The 22785-nt window shown below is 38.5% G+C and overlaps 1 protein-coding gene across 4 annotated transcripts in view; it reads right to left on the bottom strand.

The window, feature by feature from the left end:
* Window positions 1–22785, bottom strand: part of TAOK3 (TAO kinase 3) — a 591636-nt gene that overhangs the window by 326150 nt on the left and 242701 nt on the right. For all 4 annotated transcript variants that reach the window (XM_082255475.1, XM_082255477.1, XM_082255478.1 and 1 more), the window contains exons 9-13: window positions 21850–21941; window positions 19971–20064; window positions 15467–15548; window positions 5572–5739; window positions 2870–3076 (exon numbers count right to left, since the gene is read on the bottom strand). In XM_082255475.1, coding sequence (XP_082111601.1) covers window positions 2870–3076; window positions 5572–5739; window positions 15467–15548; window positions 19971–20064; window positions 21850–21941 — 643 coding nt within the window. The remainder of the gene's footprint in view (window positions 1–2869; window positions 3077–5571; window positions 5740–15466; window positions 15549–19970; window positions 20065–21849; window positions 21942–22785) is intronic.

The raw sequence follows: 22785 nt of genomic DNA, 5'->3' as shown, positions 1-22785 counted from the left end.
TTTATATTGGTTATGCCTCCTAAGACAGCTCACTGCTTGCATCAGGGCTGAAAACTCTTGAGAGGAGTTACTGAGGAAGGGTTCTGTGACGTTTTCAGAAAGCTATGTACAGTACTCTGCAGACCCCTCCCACCAGCCATGAGCTAACTGTATTGCATAGAGAAGTACTAGGTCTAAAGCTAGGTGTGTAATGAATATGGAATTTGTTTTAAAAAAAAAAATGTAAAGCATGTTGATGAGGGGGAGAAAGATGAACCAGGTAAGGCAAAATGTAAGCAGATTAGACGTCAGCTTTAAAACTCTCTTGTGTCAAAGCTCCTAATGTCTACATATTTTCTTATAACATATACAGCTGTAAAAGCATGCACTTGAACACAATGAAGACTATGATTAACACAAATAAAAATTGTGTCATTTATGGACAAAAATAATATGCAGTTTTAAGAAATGCACATTTTGACCCTATACAAATCCTCTATATATCCTCCAAAGGGTGTTTTTGTTATTTATAGAATAACATATTCAAGGACACCCCTCATTTTGTAAAAACAATGCCTAAGCAAAATGCAGGACTGATGGATAAACTTCTCCCTATAAAACATATGCCTCATGATAAAAAGACCCATTTCGTAGATTTTCCATGTTTTATATTTTTATACATGGATAAATGTTGCAACATATAATCTGTCACCATTTCCAAGACATTATTTCTAATAAAGATCTATTGGGAATGGCCTCCTACATCGACTATTCTATTTTGTGTGTAAGGGGCTATTTACTCCTTAAGCACTGGAATATATTTTACCTTTGCAGAATTGCAGTCAAAATATTAAAGTGATCCTGCAACATTTCTTTCACAAACAGGGAATCCAAAAATATCTATAAGCTAAAGGATGTAAATTATTTTTTGAGCTAAAGGATGTACAATATTTTTTTTTTTTTTTTTTCATTCTTAAAAATTAAAAATGGCCTGATCCCAGCTCAGCACAGTAAAGCAGGTCTCCACTATAGCTATGAGTATGTAATTAATTACCTTTGCATTAAACTAATAAATTAAAGCAACACTTTACAAGAGTAATTTTACCATGATGTATCTCACACTACCCTTTTAGTGGGCTGTGAATTTGTGATTAAAAATGTTTCATTAGTGTGGTTAACACAAAAAAAAAAAAAAAAAGATATATAATTTTTTTAAACTAGCACATTTATAGTCAGTTTAAAATCGTTCCTTATTAAAAATAAATAATAAACTCTTGAATGGTGGGAATAAATACTGTAGGGTTTTCAGTCCATGTAAAACAATAATTTTTGCAATTATTGAAACTTACATTTGCCATTCTTATTGTATTTATTTACATTCTTAAAAAAAAAAAAAAGAAGAAAGCTGTAAAAAAAATTATATTCCAAGGGCAAGTGCCTTTTTAATCTGTTGTGGTTTTTATATTAATCTGGATTCATTTGTAATGTTCACATTTTGTTAAACAGTTTTCCATTTTTAGAAGTTATCTATATTCTCTTGACATTTTCCTTGTTAATAAAGTTAACGTGACACTTAAAAAAAAAAAAAAAAAAAAAATAAGTGTTTTTACTGCAATGTGCCATGACAAATCAAGGTTAATTGCCTTTATGTAAAATCATGTTGATGACAATTGCCTGCTCTGTTTTTTTTGGGAGGGGGGGTTGTAACAAGTCATTGTTGTCAGGAGAGAAGTAAATAACAATTGTTTGAATTGTTGTAGCCTGCTGAATGCTCAGTAATACAATAGAATGGCATTCATCACTTTCACTGACCCTCCATTTGTTTAAAAGCAAACTATTTGGCATTTATTAAATTAACTTATCTACACTTTTTTTTTGACAAACTTATTTAATATGGGTTACCCAATTCACCTATCGCTCCTCCATGTTCTATAGTTTGGAACATTTAAAAGGCAATAGTTTCAATTATTTCCTATTTTTGTACCAGTTAAAAAGGGATATATAGTTTGAAAACTGACCATTTTAAAAATAATTGTGTTAAAATTTGTTATGAATGCCAAAGTATTACAGTATATCTTCTTTCCCTAGAATCTATAAAATAATGACTATGCTTAAACATGCCCTTTACTTCTATATAAATGCTAATCTTTAAATTTACTAAGTCCCAGACATATGTGAATAATATAAAAATGAGACCAATGAAAAATAAAACTGCTCAAAAAACACACTCCTGATTAAATTAAAGAAAAATAAGTGCAAGGTGAAACGACCTCTAGCTCATTTGTGCAAAGTACTTTTTTTCCCCCCAAAAAAATGGAGGGCAAAGAATATTTGAGCCATTGCTCATGGCAACAGCTAAAAAAAAAAAAAAAAAAAATGTAATGTGCAAAGAAAACTTCATGTGCTGCAGACACACATACGCTCACTCACACACACACATACAGTAATCATACCATTTTAAGTAATATGCCTCCTCCTCTTGCTGGAGATTTTGATCTTACCCAAGTGAGGAAAACACTACTGCAGTGGTCCATTCAGTTTATAGTTAATATGGACAAATAAGTAGGTGCATACTTTGCATTTTATGCCGTACCTGCCTTTTAGGGACCCAGTATGTAACCAATTTTAGGAGATTAACAAATACCCAAATGGCTACCTAAGGACCACACAAACATGCCTTTATAGATTTTTTTTCATCTGAATATAAGGCAGGCTACCATTTAGAAAAAAGCTACACTGAGAACCCATCAGACTTGTGATTAGAAACTTCACAAATAGAAATAGTAAATGATCTAATAAATGCTTAGAACATATTCACTTGTATAGGATGGGATAAAAAAAAAAAAAAATATCTGACTGCAGTTTTCCCCACTGAAAAAAATGTTCTTACCTTTTTTGGAACCAAAGAAGAGGTGGAATCATAGCTGCAACCATAGCTTGGAACCAAAATCAGCTCTGGACTCATGTCTTCTATTACTTCTTGCATGCTGTTCACGCTGCTGCTCTGGCTACCCGTACTGACAGACATGCTTGGTATGGAATGATTGCTGCCAAGACTGTCCATCCTTGCAGTCAGGTTAGTCCCGTGTTCACTGTCCTATACAAGTTACAGAGTAGTTGGTAAAAATAACATGCACATGATGAATAAAAAAATAATGTCATATTTATTAATAAAAGAAGATAAAGAAAAGCTGACAGCTCTATGCTATATCTTGTACCATTCCGATGTACCATTTGTGGCTGCAATGCCTTACTCATGTGAACTTTTGTTTCATTGCTCCCTTAAATATGTAGTATCACCTGTTTTAGATGTGTACTATTGCATATGTTTACGTGTGTTTCATATACACATGTATTTTAGGCTTTTCTTGTTCATTCACTATGCAAAATGAGGGTGGATCCTTTAAAAATAAATAGGATTTTCCATTGAGTAGAGTGAAAACACACAATACACATATCATGGTAACTATTAATTTTAATTGTACAGCAATGCATCATGTGCCTAATTTTAAACCACACTCAGCTGTAATTCAGATGCATGCATTTTCCTTTAGGGCAACAGACATGTATGAACAGGGCCCAATTACAATTCTACAGTCATACAAAACTGCAGACCATCTTACACTGACTGATAATTTTTAACTTTTCACAATACCTTCTGTGGCTAAATAATGATTCTTTTTGAGAAGGAGAATTATCAAGCACTGTAATAATTATGTAACATTCTCAGCAAAGCATCAAATACTGCAGAAAGCAAGGGCAAGTTCATTGTATTTGCAATTTATAAAAGAAACTGAAACTACCTCAATATCTTAACAGGCCTTGATAGGGTACACATAAAGCAAATCTATTATATACAGAATATAAATAATTTGTTATAAATATTATTCTAAAGTTCAAAGCATTCGTTTCTAGAATGCAATTAAAATAATATGAGCAAATTAAATAAAGTCGCCTGTGTTAAATAACCATACTACGTTTTAACATTTTATTATTATTATTTTTTTATTTTTTTTTTTAACAAAGTAAGTCTACAGTGGGTTTAAGAGCTGTAGGATCTTACCTTAAAGTGCCATTATCATATAAAATATCGTGTTCTAAAAACTGAATGTGGCTAATATATAGTGAACATGAATTGCCTTATTGATGTCAGACAGCGTTAACATTTTTTTCCTCCAGGTTTGCATTCAGATCAAGCAATGCAGCAAAAGTTGCAAGTGTACGTTTTGAGACAAAGTAGCAAGTATTTACAGTGGTTTTTTTTTTTTGGTTTTTTTATCTGAAAGGAAAAAATGTTCTTTACAAAAAATGTTGCTGCAAGGGATCAAGTTTCCTTGGCGATGATATAGTTTGTCCCTACCCTACAATATTTTTTGTGATAGTGGTCCTTTAATTGAACGAAGGATATCTCTTACTCTAAAAACCCACTTATTGTATCGTCGGTGCTAAACTTTCTAATTAAATGGTCAACAGTCTATACTACATCTGGGCAGAAAGCCAGACCCATAAGTAATCTCTCACATAGTTTTTATTGATTCGTCATGAGATGTGTTTGCAAATGCCTTGAACATGGTGGCTAAACAATGAAATAGGCGGCATTTACATCTATAACTACGTGATTTTATTACATCCATGTAGCCATGTCTCCAAAGTTACATTGAATTCAAAACACATTTTAATTTTGTCCTATTCTAAGTCCAGTGTGAAGCTTATGGCAAACATCTGAGATGTACAAGGGTATCACTTGTGGCTCATTAGCAGTTTTGACTTAATTAATAAAAAAGTACTATCATTGCTGTAACATTCACCCCTGTATGGATATTTAAAGGGGGAAGTACAGTGAATTTTCAGCAAGTATATACAAAGTAGGCTGTACGTGTTTCCCAATGCAAGCATTTATTTTCAGTTCTAAGGCTCCATGTACACGGGACGCTGGAAATGGCCGTTTAGGAGCAGTTGGGCGTTTTTTTCAGAAGCCCCTGAACGCAGCTCCATTTTATCTTATCTGTCCATGTACACATGGTCGTTTACAGTCATTAGCTGGCAGTTGCGTTCAGGGACTTTTTTTAGAACGCAATTATTTGCGTTCGAACGTGTGTTTCCCGGCGTTTCAAACGCGTCTGAACGCGATGACCCGCGTTTAGCGTTCGCGTTTTTCCATTTTAAAGGGGAATCCTTTGTTTGAGCTCTATGAACGGTTCTAAACGTAAACGCCCGCTAAACGCGGGTGCAAACGCGACCTAACGGACGTTTCAAACGTCCTAAAAATTCCAGCATTCAAAGGGACTTTTAACAACGTCCCGTGTACATGGAGCCTAATAAGTATACGTTGTGCCGCCAAATCAGTATGGTATAGTGGAGGATTGGGCATATCCACAATATATTGTACTGCTCATGACCTATTCTCAAACTAAATTTTCTAAATGTAAGGACATTTAGAAAATGTATTAGTGATCCCATGTAATGATTTATTACTTTAAAATAGTGTCTTGTTTTAAATAAACCTTTTTTTCCAACAGTTATAGCAATTTTACAAAAAAAGTTTAGATCAAAATGTTCACAGCCGATTTTTAAACAGCCTCTTTGTCTTACCTCATCATCTTCCTGAGACTCATTAAGTGGACCATTTCGGGATTCTTGGAAAAGGATTTTTTTCATTTTCCTGTATTGCAGATTATCCAACTCCCTGACAGCATCCTTAGTCCTCTGTATCAGATCTATAAGGACCCGCGCTGGCCTTTCTCTGCGTACAAAGTCATGCTAGCATATTGAAAGAAAAGATAAAAAAAAGGAAGAGTTAAAATAGTAAGCCTTTGTGTTACGAATAATAAAAGCAGGACAATATATACCTCTGCTTAATCAAGAATATTTAAAAAATATATATATATTTAAAACAAAAATAATTAAATATACACTGATCAGCGATTACATTATGGCCACTGACAGGGGAAGTGAATAACATTGGTTATCTGTCCACAATGGCACCTGAACATTTGTGGGATATATTAGGCAGCAAGTGAACATGTTGTCCATGAAGTTAATGTGTTGGTTTTGTATGGGGCTACGTACCTGCTGAGCATTTGGGCTGCCCATGCTGATCCGTACCCTCAGCCAAAAGTGCCTACAATGGACCACAGAGCAAACGGAAAAAGGTGGCCTGGTCTGATAAATCAGGTTTTCTTTTTCATCATGTGGTTGGCCTGGTGTGTGCGAACGTTTACTAGGGAAAGAAGGCAAGCTGGAGGATGAAGTGTGACATTTTGGGCAATGTTCTGCTGGGAAACCTTTGTTCTGCCTATCATGTTAATGTCACTTTGACACGTACCAACTACTTAAACATTGTTGCTGAACAGGTACAACTCTTCATGGAAACTGTTTCTCCTGATTGCAGTGGCCTCTTTCAGCAGAATAATGCACCCTGCCACTCCAAAAATGGTTCAGGATATTCTCACAATTTACAGGACTTAAAGGATCTACTACTGATGGATTGGTGCCAGATACCACAGTGTACCTTCAGAAGTCTAGTGATGTCTATGCCTCAACAGGTTGGGACTGGTTTGGCAGAGGACCTACTAATTATTAGGTAAGTGGGTGGTCGTATTGGTATGGCTGACTGGTGGATAGTTTAAATTTAAATTTGCAAGGGGAGATGGATTCATTTTTTTAATTTTTTTTTTTTATCAAAGACACTGCAGGAAGTAAGAGGAAATGACTGTTGTCACCATGAGTGGTGTCTATGATGGAACATTTCCCCTCTATTTGAGTTCCAATAAGAACAGTAAAATTATGGATTTATTACAACGTTTTGTCCCAGTGATAACAATCACCAAAAGAAAATGTAAAAAAAAAAAAAAAAAAAAAAGCTTTGCATAGTAAACAGGAACCAAAATCTCACATGAAGGCTAAGAAGCCTATTCGCATTGGACCATTTGACTGCCTAATACGCAGTATTACACATGTTAACCTACGTTCAATTAAGATAGCCCAATTATTTTCTGAATGTCCGATTGAAACCCGACCTGAATATTTTTATTAACAACTTCAATACCGGGCACTTTTACCCCCTTCCTGCCCAGGCCAATTCTCAGCTTTTAGCGTTGTCGCATTTTGAATGACAATTGCTTGGTCATGCAGAAAGAAAGCATAAGAAATTTTAAACATTTTCAATTTTTTTGCTAAACAAACAAAAAAAAGACTAAAGTTTGTGGGGGAGTGTGGAAAAACAAAACAAAACATGTTTTTCTTTGTTTCAGTTATAAAATTTTGCAAATAAATAATCTTTTTTCATACATTTAGGCCAAACTGTATTCTGGTACATTTCTGTGGTGAAAATGGCCAAATTAGTGTTTATTATTTAGTCTTGTAGAAAAGTTATAGAGCCCACAAGCTAGGATATAAACAGTATCCCACAAAAGTGAGTACAACCCTCGCATGTTTGTAAATATTTTATTATATCTTTTCATGTGACAACACTGAAGAAATTACACTTTGCTACAATGTAAAGTAGTGAGTGTACAGCTTGTATTACAGTGTAAATTTGCTGTCCCCCCAAAATAACGCAATACACAGCCATTAATGTCTAAACCGCTGGGAACAAAAGGGAGTACAAATGTCCAAATTGGGCCAAATTAGCCATTTTCTCGCCCCGGTGTCATGTGATTCGTTGGTGTTACAAGGTCTCAGGTGTGAATGGGGAGCAGGTGTGTTAAATTCGGTGTTATTGCTCTCGCTCTCTCATACTGGTCACTGGAAGTTCAACATGGCACCTCATGGCAAATAACTCTCTGAGGATCTGAAATAACTAATTGTTGTTTTACATAAAGATGGCCTAGGCTATAAGAAGATTACCAAATCCCTGAAACTTAGCTGCATCACGGTGGCCAAGACCATACAGCAGTTTAACAGGAAAGGTTTCACTCAGAACAGGCCTCGCCATGGTCGAACCAAAGAAGTTGAGTACACGTGCTCAGCGTCATATCCAGAGGTTGTCTTTGGGAAATAGACGTATGAGTGCTGCCAGCATTGCTGCAGAAGTTGAAGGGGTGGGGGAATCAGCCTGTCAGCGCTCAGACTATATGCCGCACACTGCACCAAATTGGTCTGCATGGCTGTCATCCCAGAAGAAAGCCTCTTCTAAAGATGATGCACAAAAAAGACTGCAAACAGTTTGCTGAAGACAAGCAGAGTTTCTTGCCTACAGTCAAGCATGGTGGTGTGAGTGGTATGGTTTGGGGCTGCATGAGTGCTGCCCGCACTGGGAAACTACAGTTCAATGAGGGAACCATGAATGTACTGTGACATACTGAAGCAGAGAATGATCCCCTCCCTTCGGAGACTGGGCTGCAGGGCAGTATTCCAACATAACACATCTTCAAGACGACCGCTGCCTTGCTAAAGAAGCTGAGGGTAAAGGTGATGGACTGGCCAAGCATGTCTCCAGACCTAAACCCTATTGAGCATCTGTGGGGCATCCTCAAACGGAAGGTGGAGGAGCGCAAGGTCTCTAACATCCACCAGCTCTGTGATGTCGTTATGGAGGAATGAAAGAGGACTCCAGTGCATACTTGTGAAGTTCTGGTGAGCGCCATGCCCAAGGGGGGTTAAGGCAGTGCTGGAAAATAAATGGTGGCCACGCAATATATTGACACTTTGGGCCCAATTTGGACATTTTCACTTGGGCGTGTACTCACTTTTGTTGCCAGCGGTTTAGACATTAATTGCTGTATGTTGAGTTATTTTGAGGGGACAGCAAAATTACACTGTTATACAAGCTGTACACGCACTACTTTACAATGTATCAAAGTGTCATTTCTTCAGTGTTGTCACATGAAAAGATAGAATAAAATATGTACACAAATGTGAGGGGGGTACTAACTTTTGTGAGATACTGTATATCTGAAAATTGATCAATGCTGATGTACTGACGGCGACTGGCATGAAAGGAAGCCATCCATTGTTTACAATTATCATGTGATCTGCTGTTATTGGTCACAGTGATCACATGGTACCCGCAGTGGGCTGGTACACATCAGCGGTGTCTGGTGGTCGACGAAGATCCTGCTCAGCCATCATTTGACTATAGGCCTGGCGGGAACTGGTGAAGCACTGTGCACCACAAAACACAATAGGTACAATACAGTGCTGGTAGCCATCTTCAATACTGTGCATTGGGGTTCTAGTCTCAAACTCAAAGTGTCAATGAACCTCAAATGATTTGTTTTCTGTTAAACAATCTTCTGAACACCAACTGTTTCTGAACATTAGGGCCCTTTCACACATTCATTCTGTTTGTTCATTTTTCATCCTTCCATTTTTCGGATGAAAAATGGACAGCAATACATCTCTATGTGCTTATGGATGTAAACGGATGACTACCTGTTTCCGTATAGGTCTGTGTCCTTTTTCATTTAGACAGATCTTAACAGATGTAAATGGATATCATCCGTTTACATCCATTTTTATGAAATATATCTTTTTTTATCACCTAGGATTTGTTTCTGCAACAACTAAAAAAAAAAAAACACAAAAAAAACTAATCGGGTATGGACTGATGTAAACTGAACTAAACAGAACTGAAACTAAGTGCAAACTAATGTAACTTGATATAAACTGAACTGAAGACAGATGTGCACACTGATGTTAACTAATGTAACCCTAATCCATTTTCATCATTTTTTTTCTTAGCAAAAAAAGGTGAATGAACTGATAACACCGGTGCGAAAGGACCCTTAGATACCAGAATAGGGAGTGTTATTAGGTTTGTGTGTGAAAAAAATAAAGTTGCTGTTAACTGATATGCAGCTTAAAGTATTCAATTGGCTTCACTGCCTTTCTTCCTAAAATGCTAGCTGCCAACCTATCTCTGGTTTCAATAATTTCTGAGCCACTGAATTGGTCAGATAATCACTCTAGGTAGGAAAATAGTAGGGGTCTCACTATTTTGAATACTGTGTATGGCTGCTCTATGTCTATATCTCACCTGAGAGCTATAATACCAGTCTGCCTACTATTTGAAAATATTGTATTTACCTTACATAAATTGACTTGTGAATTTAGCAAACGGAACTCAGCTGCAGTCGGTGGGGGTCTTGCATTGTTAAATAAAGTGGTATTAATCTAGAGTGTGGAATGTTAGGTTTTAAAGATTATCTAAAATGGGTATAAAATTGTATGCTAAGGAGAAGTAGCTAAGGAATGAACAGTCCTGGGGCAATTAAAACAAATCAACATTAAAAAGGTGTGTCTACAGTATATGTATATGTCACCATTTAATCATTTAAAAAAAAAAAAAAAAATCAGAAAGACTAAAAAAAAAAAAACCTGACCCTATTGTCATTTTTTTTTTGGGTTGTTTTTAAAGCTTTATTGAACCATTTTTTTATGCTACACCTAATCACAAAAATCTAACAACAGGATTTCTCATTTGGCTTCATAAGCAAACACTACTCAGTTTGAGCCGATTTGTCATGCAGTTTTACATTTGTGCATAGACCTCTGACTCCTCATACAATCAGCAATTAAAACAAATAGCACAAATCTAAAAAGAGAAAGAAGAAAAAAGAAGGAAGAAAGAAGAAAAAAGATGGAAGAAAAAAGATGGAAGAAAGAAGAAAAAAGATGGAAGAAAGAAGAAAAAAGATGGAAGAAAGAAGAAAAAAGATGGAAGAAAGAAGAAAAAAGATGGAAGAAAGAAGAAAAAAGAAGGGGCCTAGGGGTTTCATTCACAGTCCCCTATATTCATATGTGGTGATTAGCTAGGTCACAGGTACAATCTCAAAATATCTGAACTGCTGAAATCTTTCCATGCCCCCAATTTAGCTATGCATTTTAGGTATTTCTCCTGTAGGCTCGCTGTCAACTCCACCATAAGAATATAATTAAGTTCCAACACACATTCTTTAATACTGGGAATGACACTAGAATTCCAATGTCTGGGTATAATTAGATCTGGCTGCGGCAAGGATAAAGCATGTTAGACCCTTCTTCGTCATCTGTGGTGATCCTGCCCGCTAATCAGTCTCTAGCTTACTAGCTTTCCTCCCCTCTACAAGTAAGCTTGTAAGGTCAGCAGGGCTTTACTGACAGGTGCATATGTATCTTTCCATACTTCTACAAGAGTTCATAGGTGTAGCCAAGTGTCTAGATGTAGCCTTTCAAGTCAGAAATGTAATTTTCTTTTTAAAAGGTGTGGGCTATAGGGGTTGTTTCCTCATACTTGCTTCATTAAGTCATTAAATAGCAAAGAAATTATAAGAGCATAAGCCAGAAAATATTCAAAAATGTACTGTATTCAAAAATATAAACAGCAAATGCAACTTCAAATTCCAATCCTGATGGATTCCTTTTAAACAGTTTAAAAAAAAAAAATGAAGCAAAATACTTTGCATAAAAAAACAGGCAAGCCTTAATTCATATTCTAGCAATTTATAGTATAAAGGTATGAACCGTGACAAGCGCCTGGAGATGGTTTTCTAGTGAACTTACATGTATGTTTACTAGAGAGCAAAAGGATTGCCAGATGCATGAATCAACTTCCAGAAAGAAACATCATCATAAACCTATGAGCCTGTTAAGAGATTATCTGCGGCAGCAGTATGTGTAACAAGGGAAGACAGTACACGAGTATGAATGGAGCCGTAGTACAATAACTTACACAATTCTTTGAAGTAATTCATATAATGAACAGTGCCTTACTAGCAACACCAATATAAAAAGGGGATACTCTTACTTTTAAAGAGCATGCAATACATCTCCTCCTTTTATCCAAATATGTCACCCACATAGAACAGAGTACTTATTTGATATATTGACCGTCCAATAAGAAAAACATGGGTGTGCCAGGTGGCTTCCATATATATTCACACTACAGTGCAAAATTTTTAGTCAGGTGTGAAAAAATACAGTAAATTTAGAATGCTTTCAGAAATAGAAGTGTTAATAGCTTATTTTTATTACATAACCAAATGGCAAGTAAACAGAAGAGAAATCCAAATCAAATCAGTATTTGGTGTAACCAACCTTTGACTTCCAAATAGCATCAATTCTTCTAGGTACACTAGCACACAGTTTCTAAAGGAACTCCGCAGGTAGGTTGTTCCAAACATCTTGGAGAACTAGCCAAAGGTATTCTGTGGATGTAGGTTGCCTCAAATTCTTCTATCTCTTCATGTAATCCCAGGCAGACTCAATGATGTTGAGATCTGGTGGCCAAACCATAATTTCCAGGACTTCTTGTTGTTTTACGTTGAAAAATATTCCTTACGACATTGGCTATATGTTTGGGGTAGTTGTCCTGTTGCAGAATAGATTTGGGGCCAATCACACATCTCACAGATATTATGGCATGATGGATAAGTATCTGCCTGTATTTCTCAGCATTGAAGACACCATTGCTCCTGACCAAATCTCCAACTCCATTTTCAGAAATGCAGCCCCAAACTTACAAGAAACCTCCACCATGTTTCACTGTTGTTTGCAGACATTCATTATTGTACCATTCTCTAGCGAACAAACTGCCTCCTGCGACAGCCTAAAATTTCTCATTTTGACTCCTCAGTCCAGAGCACATGCTGCCATTTTACTTCACCCCAGTTCATGTGTTTTTGTGCATACCTTTGTTTTTACGTCAGAGGTATATGGCTTTTTGGCCACAATTCTTTCATGAAAACCACTTCTTGCCAGACTTCTCCAGACAGTAGATAGGCGTACCTGGGTCCCACTGGTTTCTGCCAGTTCTGTGCTGATAGCACTGCTGGACATCTTCCGATGTAAAAAGAAAGTGAGAATGATGAGGCTTTCATCTGCTGCATTAGGTTTCCTTGGCCGACCACTGTGTCTACAGTCCTCAACAATGCCAGTTTCTTTGTTCTTCCTCCAAAGAGCTTGAACAACACATCTTGAAACCCCAGTCTGCTTTCAAACCTTTGCCTTGGAGAGACCTTGCTGATGCAGTATAAGTACCTTGTGTCTTCTTGCTGTGCTCAGTGTTGCCATGGTGTATGACCTGTGACATAAAACTGTCTTCCACAACCTCACTTTAGTAGCAAAGTTTTACTGTTCCTCAGCCAGCTTCACGCCTCTTACACAGCTATTTCTGTTTCAGTTATTGACTATGTTTAAATCTACATATGAAATTGATGATCATTAGCACCTGTTTGGTAGTGATCATTCATACACCTGATTCAAATCCTACATAATACCTTACTTTGTGCAAGTGTACAAAGTGTACAAGTGTAAGAAATGATGCTGGTTTGAAGTCAAAGGGTAGTCACACCAAATATTGTTGTGATTTAGATTTTTCCTCTGTTCACTCACTTTGCATTTTGTAAACTGATAAAAGTAATTAAAGTATATATTTTATAAAGCATTCTTACTTTACAGCATTTCTTCATGCCTGCCTTCTTCCCACAGTACAGTCGATCCCTGAGTTACAAACATCTGACTTACAAATGACTCCTACTTACAAACCGAGGGTGACAACCGGAAGTGAGAGGAAATCTCCCTCTAGGAAGGGAAATTCACTTCTGTAAGACTTATCATGGGAAAAAGGTGTCTCCACTGAAGCTTTATCACCAACCCTTTTTTCCACAGTAACCCATAATTTTCAAAATCTTATTGTCACAGGGACAGAAAGGGGGGTGAAATCTTCTGAGCATAGACAGCAAATCAAATGTTATATTTGTGTTAACCCTTCCATATGCTAGCCAAAAACTTAAAAAAATATTTTTTTGGCTGGAGCTACACTTAAAAAATTTACCTAATTTGACTTACAAATTCAACTTAAAAAGAAACCAACAGACCCTATCTTGTTTGTAACCCAGGGACTGCCTGTACTGCAGATCTGCATTGGTATTAAAGCTGGCCATACATAAATCAAAACTGACCGGTTCAGCAGAAACTGGCCGAATTCTGATTATGTGTGCCACTATGGTTGAACAGTTATATTCAAAAAGAATAGCGCACACATGCAAAAGAAATTACCAAATTTGAAGACAATCCATAAATAAAAATGGGGACTTGGTCCCACCATATGGCCATATAGTGCTCAAGCCCACCACTACGTCAAAGTACCCCATTATCAGTGGGTCCTACACTATCCATGAAAAAGATGAATCCAGCCTTTCTAACCCTTGGAGACAACACTCCTTGCTGGGAAAGATGTGTAAATGCACTACAGGGGACTCCTCCTATATCCACTTGATAGTGGACACTGATGGAGTACAGGTGTGTGTGGGGTGTGGGGTGGGTTGCTCATCCTCGGTAGTCTGGTCAGACCGAATGCATAATAAACAAGCAAAAAATTTTGGGGGAGCATACCCATGTATTTCTAAAGCTGGTGCAGCTATGAACCAAAAGACATGTATATTAAAAAAGAATAGTGCACACATGCCACTGATAATGGGGTACTTTGACGTAGTGGTAGGCTTGAGCACTATATGGCCATATGGTGGGACCAAATCCCCATTTTTATTTATGGATTGTCTTCAAATTTGGTAATTTCTTTTGCATGTGTGCGCTATTCTTTTTTAATATACATGTCTTTTGGTTCATAGCTGCACCAGCTTTAGAAATACATGGGTATGCTCCCCCAAATTTTTTTCTTGTTTATTATGGTTGAACAGTTGTTTTTAACTGCCCTATTGGTATTTCCTTGCTTGATCGGCACTGCAGGCTATAGGCTGAAGTGCCGATCTGTGTATTCTGATGGCGGGGAAGTCTTCATGCTGTCAGAATACAATAGCAACGCAGGGAGGATTCCCCCATCTACCTGGTGTGTGGGATGGGGGGAATCGGTCTCCTTTTTTTTTTTTTTGTTTAACTCGTTGGTTGAATAAAAAAACAGACCCATGAATGGGGCAGTATTACTTGTCAGATGCCAGTTGATTGAACAGGGGACCCTCATTTGCATGCAGCAGCTTCCATCAGCCAGTTTATACTATAACAGCACCAATATGGATCTTAAAATGTAACTGTTTTCTGGGAATTGATTATATGACACATTGAAGAGGTTGGTGCTTGCAGCAAGCATGTCTTCCTATATCATAGTGAGACCATGTAAATTGTCCTCTTAACCCCTTACATCCAAGGCCATGTGATCATTTTTAATGCATATATTTCACATCAGAAGTTTAAACAAGCTACAAGCGAAGCATAAAATAAAAGCCACTAGCTATGGATGTATTTTCAATCTCTTATCCTGAGGGATCAGAGCTGTTAATAAGGGCTTGGTTTCAGTGAGCACAGAATGTGGATCTACATATTGGTTTCAAAATGTAGTCTCCCCTTTGTGCACATATCCAATATAAGAGCACAAATGAACACCCTTCTATCAGGTTTCAAATCACTGTTAGCAGATAAGAAATCATACAAGGAATGTTCGCAGCTTTTTTTTAGTCACTTATAATAGTTATCCAAAACACACTTTTAATAATTTGAACTAGAAAAAAAAATGCAAAACACAACAGCAGCAGCAAAACAGATGAATTACCCGGAGCAGATCAGCAGATGTGGGCCGTTCCTGAGGTATTTTCTGCAAGCAGTAGTCCACAAATCCACGGAATGAGTCTGACCTGAATTTAAAAGTACATAGTGAGCATAAAACTGTTTAAAATATATGTAAATATCAGTAAAATCTAGAGTCAACCTATTTAAATACACTGTTAAGAACACCATATCTGGATCAAGCAAACCTTGAAACAGAGGTCTCAAAAAGTTTTTTTTTTATTTGAACAAAGATAAAAAAAGACATACTCAGGTCAATCGCTTCTCGGCCTTTTGGCTAAGATCAAGTGTAGTATCTGTTCTTATCAGTTGGTATGGAACCTGATGGTTAGTATCGGTGTGGGCCGAAATGAACCAGGGCGCTCCGGAATAACCGGGGGACTGGGAAGTAAGCCACATCAGAGAAAGCAGGATGGGTCCATTGCCTTCTGATTTGAATGGGTCCGACCCTATCAGTTTGAAGGGAGCAAGAAAGCTGGCAAAGGATGGTTAGTATTGCTCCTGGATGTAATTGGAGAGGAATGTGGATGGCGGTGGGCAGGCTTTTCCTCCTGGGTTGAATCTGGCCTTGCAAAAGGCTTGTCCCCAGTTGTAGGCAGGCTCTCCCTAAGCTGTACATGTTCCAAACCTCCTGGTAGGCAAGGGCTACGCTCGGTCTGGCCATTGGGCCGGGGTAGAGAAAGCCCGTAGTGTATGTGCCCCTGGGGTGGCAGCCCAGGGGTGCCTTAATTCTCACTGGTGAGGGGCAGCTCGCCTTGAGTTTTTCGGCACCATGGTCACTGCACCTACACACTTTTTTAAGCACCTGCCTCTTGGGCAAGGCCTTTTGGCTTCGACCAGAGGAATTTTTATTCCGGCCGGAAGGCCTGCCTTTGTTTTTCACTTAGGCACTAATTCACTCCTCCACTTCCCCTTCCCCACTTTTTTGTTTGTGTGTATTTTTCTTTGTGGTGTGTCACTTCACTATCACTCTTCTCTTCCTGCACGACGAGTACGGTGTGGGTCTCTGGGCCTACCTTGAAAGTCTTGGGAGGGGGTGGACATGGCCTTTTGGCTTAGTTCGCCCTCTCTCATGGGGGTCTCCCTTCGGGGGAGCCCCACCCAGTACTTGGGGTGGGCTGTTTCGGCAGTCCCCCTGGAGAACGGGGTTTGCCAGGTCTCGGCCAGGCAAACCATAGGAAGTACCTCAGTCCCTGTCAGGAGTCTTGCGCCCCGGGGGATCAAGGTATAGGTCCAACCTCTTCGGAGGTCAGACCATTTTCGCACACCCTGTGCAGTTTTTGTGTGTTCACGTTTGCGTGTGTGCACTTTTTTATGCACCGGGTGCTAAGTTTTTTTTTTGAGTGTGATTTCACACGCTTCGGGCTTAAAAAAAAAAAAAAAAAAAATTAAAGGTGTAAAGCATGTTTACTTTTCAAAAATAATTTATACCCAACTTGCACGATTCTCCCATCAACACAGACAGTGCTTAACAGGGGAATGCCTCCTGCCGATACACTGTCTTTTCCCGATGGGGAGGCAGGGAGAGGACAATGATTATTGCTAGTGGCAAAAGCAAGGAAAATCCGGCAGGCTGGTTGTACCCAAGTTAATCGATCAATCTATTTGGTACAATTATTCCTGGTGAACCCACTGAGATTCAAACCGTCTATGGCCGGCCTAAGTGAATGAGTAAAAGTAATTTAAAGATTCCCTTTGCAAGTAACAAACAAAGGGCCAATGCGCTACCAATGAAGTGATGTGGTGTATAAAAAAAATAAAAGTAATAATAAGAAAAAAGGAATAAAAGAGAAAGCAGCTACAAATTTTAAAGTGTCACCACCATATAAGAAAGGCAAAATAAAAATAAATTGGCGCTAATTTCCAGTGAATAACAATTCACAAAGAAGATGTGTAATATACAAGAGATATATCAAAATGCCGTGAATCGCATACTCCACACAGCAGTGTGCGATGCAAATCCCAAGAAGAAATAATGCAACAGATCAAGAATAAATTCGTAATAGATGTGCAAATACGACAATAAGTGCTGAAAAATGGGTATAATTTAGTGGTTATATTTATTTTATTGGCTTGTAGTTTTTCATTTCAGATTCATTAAATTCAAGTCTAATATTAATAAAATGATAGAAAAACTATTTTAAAATAATTTGGGGGAGAAAAAAAAGTAATTTTCGGTTTTGGTTTTCAGCCAAGGGCATCCTGAATTTTCGGTTTCTGTTTCGGCCCAGAATTTTCATTTCGGTGCATCCCTACATGTAACCACTCATCCAAATGGTTACATGCGAATAAAGCCTCAGACTGACCCTGGAGACAGACGCAGAGAGCATTTTTGGATGCAGCAAATCGGCCAGCTTGTACACTGCCACAGCACAGGGTGCTGCTGTGTCCAGAGGTGTTGATTATCTGCCTCTGAACACATCAGCTTATCTGCCCTCATTCACTTGTCTGAATGAGACCTATTAAATGAATGAACAGCAGCTATGCTGACTTCCATGCAACCATGTGTTAACCAAAATCCTCTTTTGATTTTTTTTTTTTTTTTTTTTTTAACTTTCTTGAACATGATTGAATATTCTTTGAAGTGAATTTCCTTTTCGGCTTTGTTTCATTCACAACCCCAAGGTGTAAACATGCTCTGCTCCATTAGTAAATCAACCCAAATGTGTGCCTTTTATCTCCAACTATTATAACTATACATTCAAAAATGATAGCTTTACAAATTATAAATATTTTTGTCTTTTTTTTAGTATCACATTGTTGTGGAGGGAATGTACAAAAATGTACACATACATGCACTAACACACAGAAGTGAAGAATAAAGCCTACTTTCACACTGCTCTGTAGCAAAATCGCAGTAAAAACGCACATGCATTTTTGCTATGTTTTAGATTCGTTTTCGGCACATTTTATGGTTGCACCTGTAAAAAATGGACGGACATGTGATTAAAAAATGCAAGAAATGCAAATGTTGTGCGTTTTTGCAGAATTTTCTATTCATTTCAATAGGGAGCTGTGTTTTTGGTGCGGTTTTGAAAACCGCACCAAAGATGTAGCACGCGGTACTTTTGAAGATGCACCACACCCGCAGCGCAGTGGTGTGAAAAGTCTTACAAGGTAAAAACACGTCAGTGTGAAAGGGCCCTAACAACTTCAGCTAACTTGTTTATGTGATAAATATAACCTGAGTGTTTATAATAAGGTGGGCTAAAAGAAACCAAAAAGCCCTCCAACGAACAAGCAATAGAGTCTCCTCAAAAAGAAAGTAATTTATATGTCTTGCTTTACATTAGCTAGCTTTTAGCTAGCTTTTCTAACATTAAAAAGGAGAAGTACAGCCAAAGCTCGTTTGGCTGTACTTCTCCTGTGGATCACAGGTGTGCAGTTTATTCTGCACTCCTATGACCCGTTTTTAGCAGACAGTGGGCTGAAGTCACAGAGCCGGTCCAGACTCCGGAAGGATCACGACCATAGGGTTGGGATTCACCCACCCAGCTCAAACTCAGAGCAGCTGAGAGACTTAGCCAGCCACTCCTATCCCCTACACAGCCCAGCACACAAGTGAGCTAAGGGGGGCATAGCAGAGAGTTGCTGACTGAAAGTCACCAGCTCTCTGTTTAGGGAGTCCTGAGAATTGAGCGATTGGCGGTGTTAGATCACTCCGGTCTTCGAGCCGGCGGGGGGACAGATGCAGCATCCACCTAGGTAAGTAGGATTCTAAAAAAAAAAAAAAAAAAAAAAAATTCCCATACTCTTAGGGGGCTCATTTACATTTGCGATTTGTAAGGGGGGGGCTCGCTTTGGCCGGTAAAACCCCATGCACACCATCACCCCTAAACTGCTCCCCCTTTTGCTGCGGATGCATTTACAATTGCATGTACATTTGCTGCAGATGGGGCCACACTGCAAACATCCACAATACGCACAGTTGCCGAGCCGTCCAGTATTTAGGGGGTAAAAACAGGTGGTAAGGAGGCAGTACAACACCACCACACCGCCTGTCTATTGCTCTATGAAGAGTAATCCAAACACAGATTGTGCTTCAAACAGCAAAGCATATGTAAACAAGGCCTAAGATAAGAAATTCTGAGAACTGTGGTATAATATTTAACCACTTGCAGTTAGAAAAGCAATTTTATTATCAATGATTGTGTTGAAGTATAGCCAAACATAGTGGAAACTGAAGCAGGTGTTTCTAGCACACTGCCAACACCTGCCTACAACGCAAAGGATCATACAGGTGTATGACAACTTTACCTGTTCAAAACAATCTTCTGAAATCTACTGTAAGACAAGACTCTGTGGAAGACCTAGTGCATATTTCTCCAAACTCCAGAACCCTTAGATGCCTCATATACCAGAAAAGTAGTTCCCTTTGGAGTCCGCATTAATACTTTATGCCCACAGACAATAGAGGGAATGGCAATGATATAAATTAAAATTGCATAGTAATAATAATGTATATATAAAATAGTGAGTGAAGGACTTACCATTCATTTGACTGTAGTGTAGGGGACTCATTCTGGGCTATGTGGTATAAGGCACTCATTGCGTTCATATTAAATAAAGGAGGCTTCCGTTCAGCTGTAAGCAAACAAGAAAAAAAAAAAAAGTCACCTGAGCAAAAGAAAGAATGAGAGGAGAGCCAGGGACATTTACTGCCAACAAGGTGTTGCTTGTAAAAAGAAGAGCTCTTAAGTGTCGTCATACTATTTAATCCAATTATTTTAATCTCCTAGGTCATTCCAGGGAAGCCATTCCATGAAAGCTTTATTGTGTGTTCAAAACAACACCTGAAACAATGGACCTTCACCTAACCAAAGGAAGCCTTCATATGTAGTAAATGCAAGATATTCCAAAAAGGCTCTTTCCTATGTTTTTTTAACCACATTAATGTGTGCAGAAGTCTATCTATTTTGTATAGCAATGCTAAAACATGCTGAATTATTATTTGTTTGTTCTGATCCTTATCACACACAGTAGTAACCAGTTTTTAACTACTCCCAATTGTCTTCCATTATTCAGGAAACGCCAAATTATTATTTTTTTTTTCAATTTGCAAAGAAAAAAAATATAAAACTGAATCCTGCGATAATTCGTTTTACAGCTGCTTGTTGCAGGTGAAAAGTTAAAGCTATCCTAGCGCATGAGCTTACCTATTCCACCCCAAAAAAAAAGGTGCTTTAAATGTACCTCTTTTTGAAGACAAACTAGATTAACTCTTCATAAAATTGTTTGCTATGCTACTGTAGCACCCTACAAAGTAGGTGCTAGGTAAAGTATAAAGGGCCTTGGCTGCCTAAAAGCAGGGCCATGATTTTCAGCTGGGCTGTCATGTCTCCCAGGTGTAGCTGTTGAGACTGTGGAGTCTCCCCACTGTGCTCCATGAGAGGGTTCTCATTGGGCAGTGGAGGAAACCCAGCAAATGGTGCACTCAGGCATGTATCTACCCCAGAAAGACAGATTCTGCCGCACAGCATTCTGGGAGTGGGTATAAGTTTGAGGGGAACGCATGACCCAGCGTTGGTCATCATCCAGCGCAAGCGTTGGTCGGCATCCAGCCAGCGTCAAGACAGCGCTGAAAAGCATTTATTTTTCACAAAGTGTCCCATTTGTACCTAGTTGAGCCAGAAGAGTATCCCACTCATTCCCTTCTCCCATCCCCAATATCAAATAAACAAAACAAACCAAAGATGACGGAATGGTCATTGTCTCCAATCTCACACTTGGGTATTCAGCTTAAATGGGCTGAAGGTGTCACCGGTAACCATGGCTGACCCACATCAGGCCCAATGCCTGAAAAACCTGCTACACTACACACAGCAGCTTATTAAACCCGGCCTAGACAAGCTATACAGCAACAACTAGAAATATGTACAAACACCTAACAGGGCTGGACAGTCTTTGGTGACTTGAAGAACTTCCTTTTGTCATTTACCTGGTCATTGATTACAGTTATACTATACAGCTATTTTTTACTTCTGTGGAATAGAGCTAGTATTCCATTTTGCACTCAATATTATTATTAAATACAGGATCTATACAATGCCAACAGTTTGCAGTGTGTTTGTTTTTTCTTTTTTGTGTTAGGTAATTAAGTATCCGAATATTAAAAGGGACAGGCAGAATTTTGATCCATGTATGGGCAGGAAGGTTTTATAGAAGTTGATTTACTGATAGATTTCTTTACATTGGCCCTGTTGGAAAACATCTGCTTGATCAGTGTGGAAGTCTCACTGCTATCAAAATACAAAGGCACAGTGGGAGGATTCCCCCATCCACACTATTTTTTGGTTGAACAAAAAAATGAATCTTCTACTGGTTGCCTTAGTTTATTCATCTAATTCAATGCAAGAATAGTTTACTCACCTAATTCAATGCAAGTAATACCAAGAGACCAGATATCAACTTTCCCTTCATACTGGCCCTCATCCATTGCTAAAATAACTTCTGGGGCCATCCTAAAAGCAAACAACCACAAAGAAACTTTGTTAGGAGTGTCCATAAACCTAAAAGACAGGTTAAAAAATACCATGAGATTTACGTCCATCTGTGTAATAATGTCTTTTTGAGAGCAATCAGTGTAGGCTTAGTGGCCCTGAAATAGTACTACTGCTGCTTCTTGTTTCACAGCAGTGTGACAATTAAAAAGCCACAGTCCATCCTGAAGGAAAAAAGCAATAACAATAGCCGCTCTACTAAATGGTCACTCGCGCCCAGTGTAAAAGGTAGCCTTTGTCTCTGAGTTTGTTTAGCCTTGAACAGCTATTATGGACACTTCAAAATGAGTGATTTAGGTCAGTTTATAGAATGCTTAAAAAGCATCCTCCCAGGAGACTGGAGAAACCAAGGAACACAGTGTGTAAGCTGCGCATAAACTGATGGACTCACAGGTCTCCCTGAGCTTATCAGTCACAGAAGTTGCATGGGACACAGAACAGGGGGGAGGAGGAATAGGAACATGTAACATTGCTAAGGAACCCATAATACAGGCGGCCCCTTTCTCAACAGTTGGACGATGCACAGCAGCCCACACTGGGAGAAATTCTGCAGGCAGTCTATAAATGCATAGCCTCCATTAACACTCTTAAGGACCACTTTGGCTAGCAGAGAGAGGAGGTCTCACTGCTGCGACATGACATTCAAAAGATAAGAGAGTGCACCACCGCTGACTAAGGGTCACATCAGCAACACAGAAGACCAACTACCTCCTCTTATCATAGTCAGCCACCTCTCTGCTAGTCAAAGCCACTAACTGTAGGGCAGATCTAGAAAACAGACTCCGGCGGGAAAAAAAATATTTGC

Source organism: Pelophylax lessonae (genome assembly GCF_965119305.1).
Source record: "Pelophylax lessonae genome assembly, chromosome: 1".
Classification (NCBI taxonomy): domain Eukaryota; kingdom Metazoa; phylum Chordata; class Amphibia; order Anura; family Ranidae; genus Pelophylax; species Pelophylax lessonae.
Note: the sequence above shows the minus strand (reverse complement) of the source record. Positions and strands in the feature narration are given on the sequence as shown.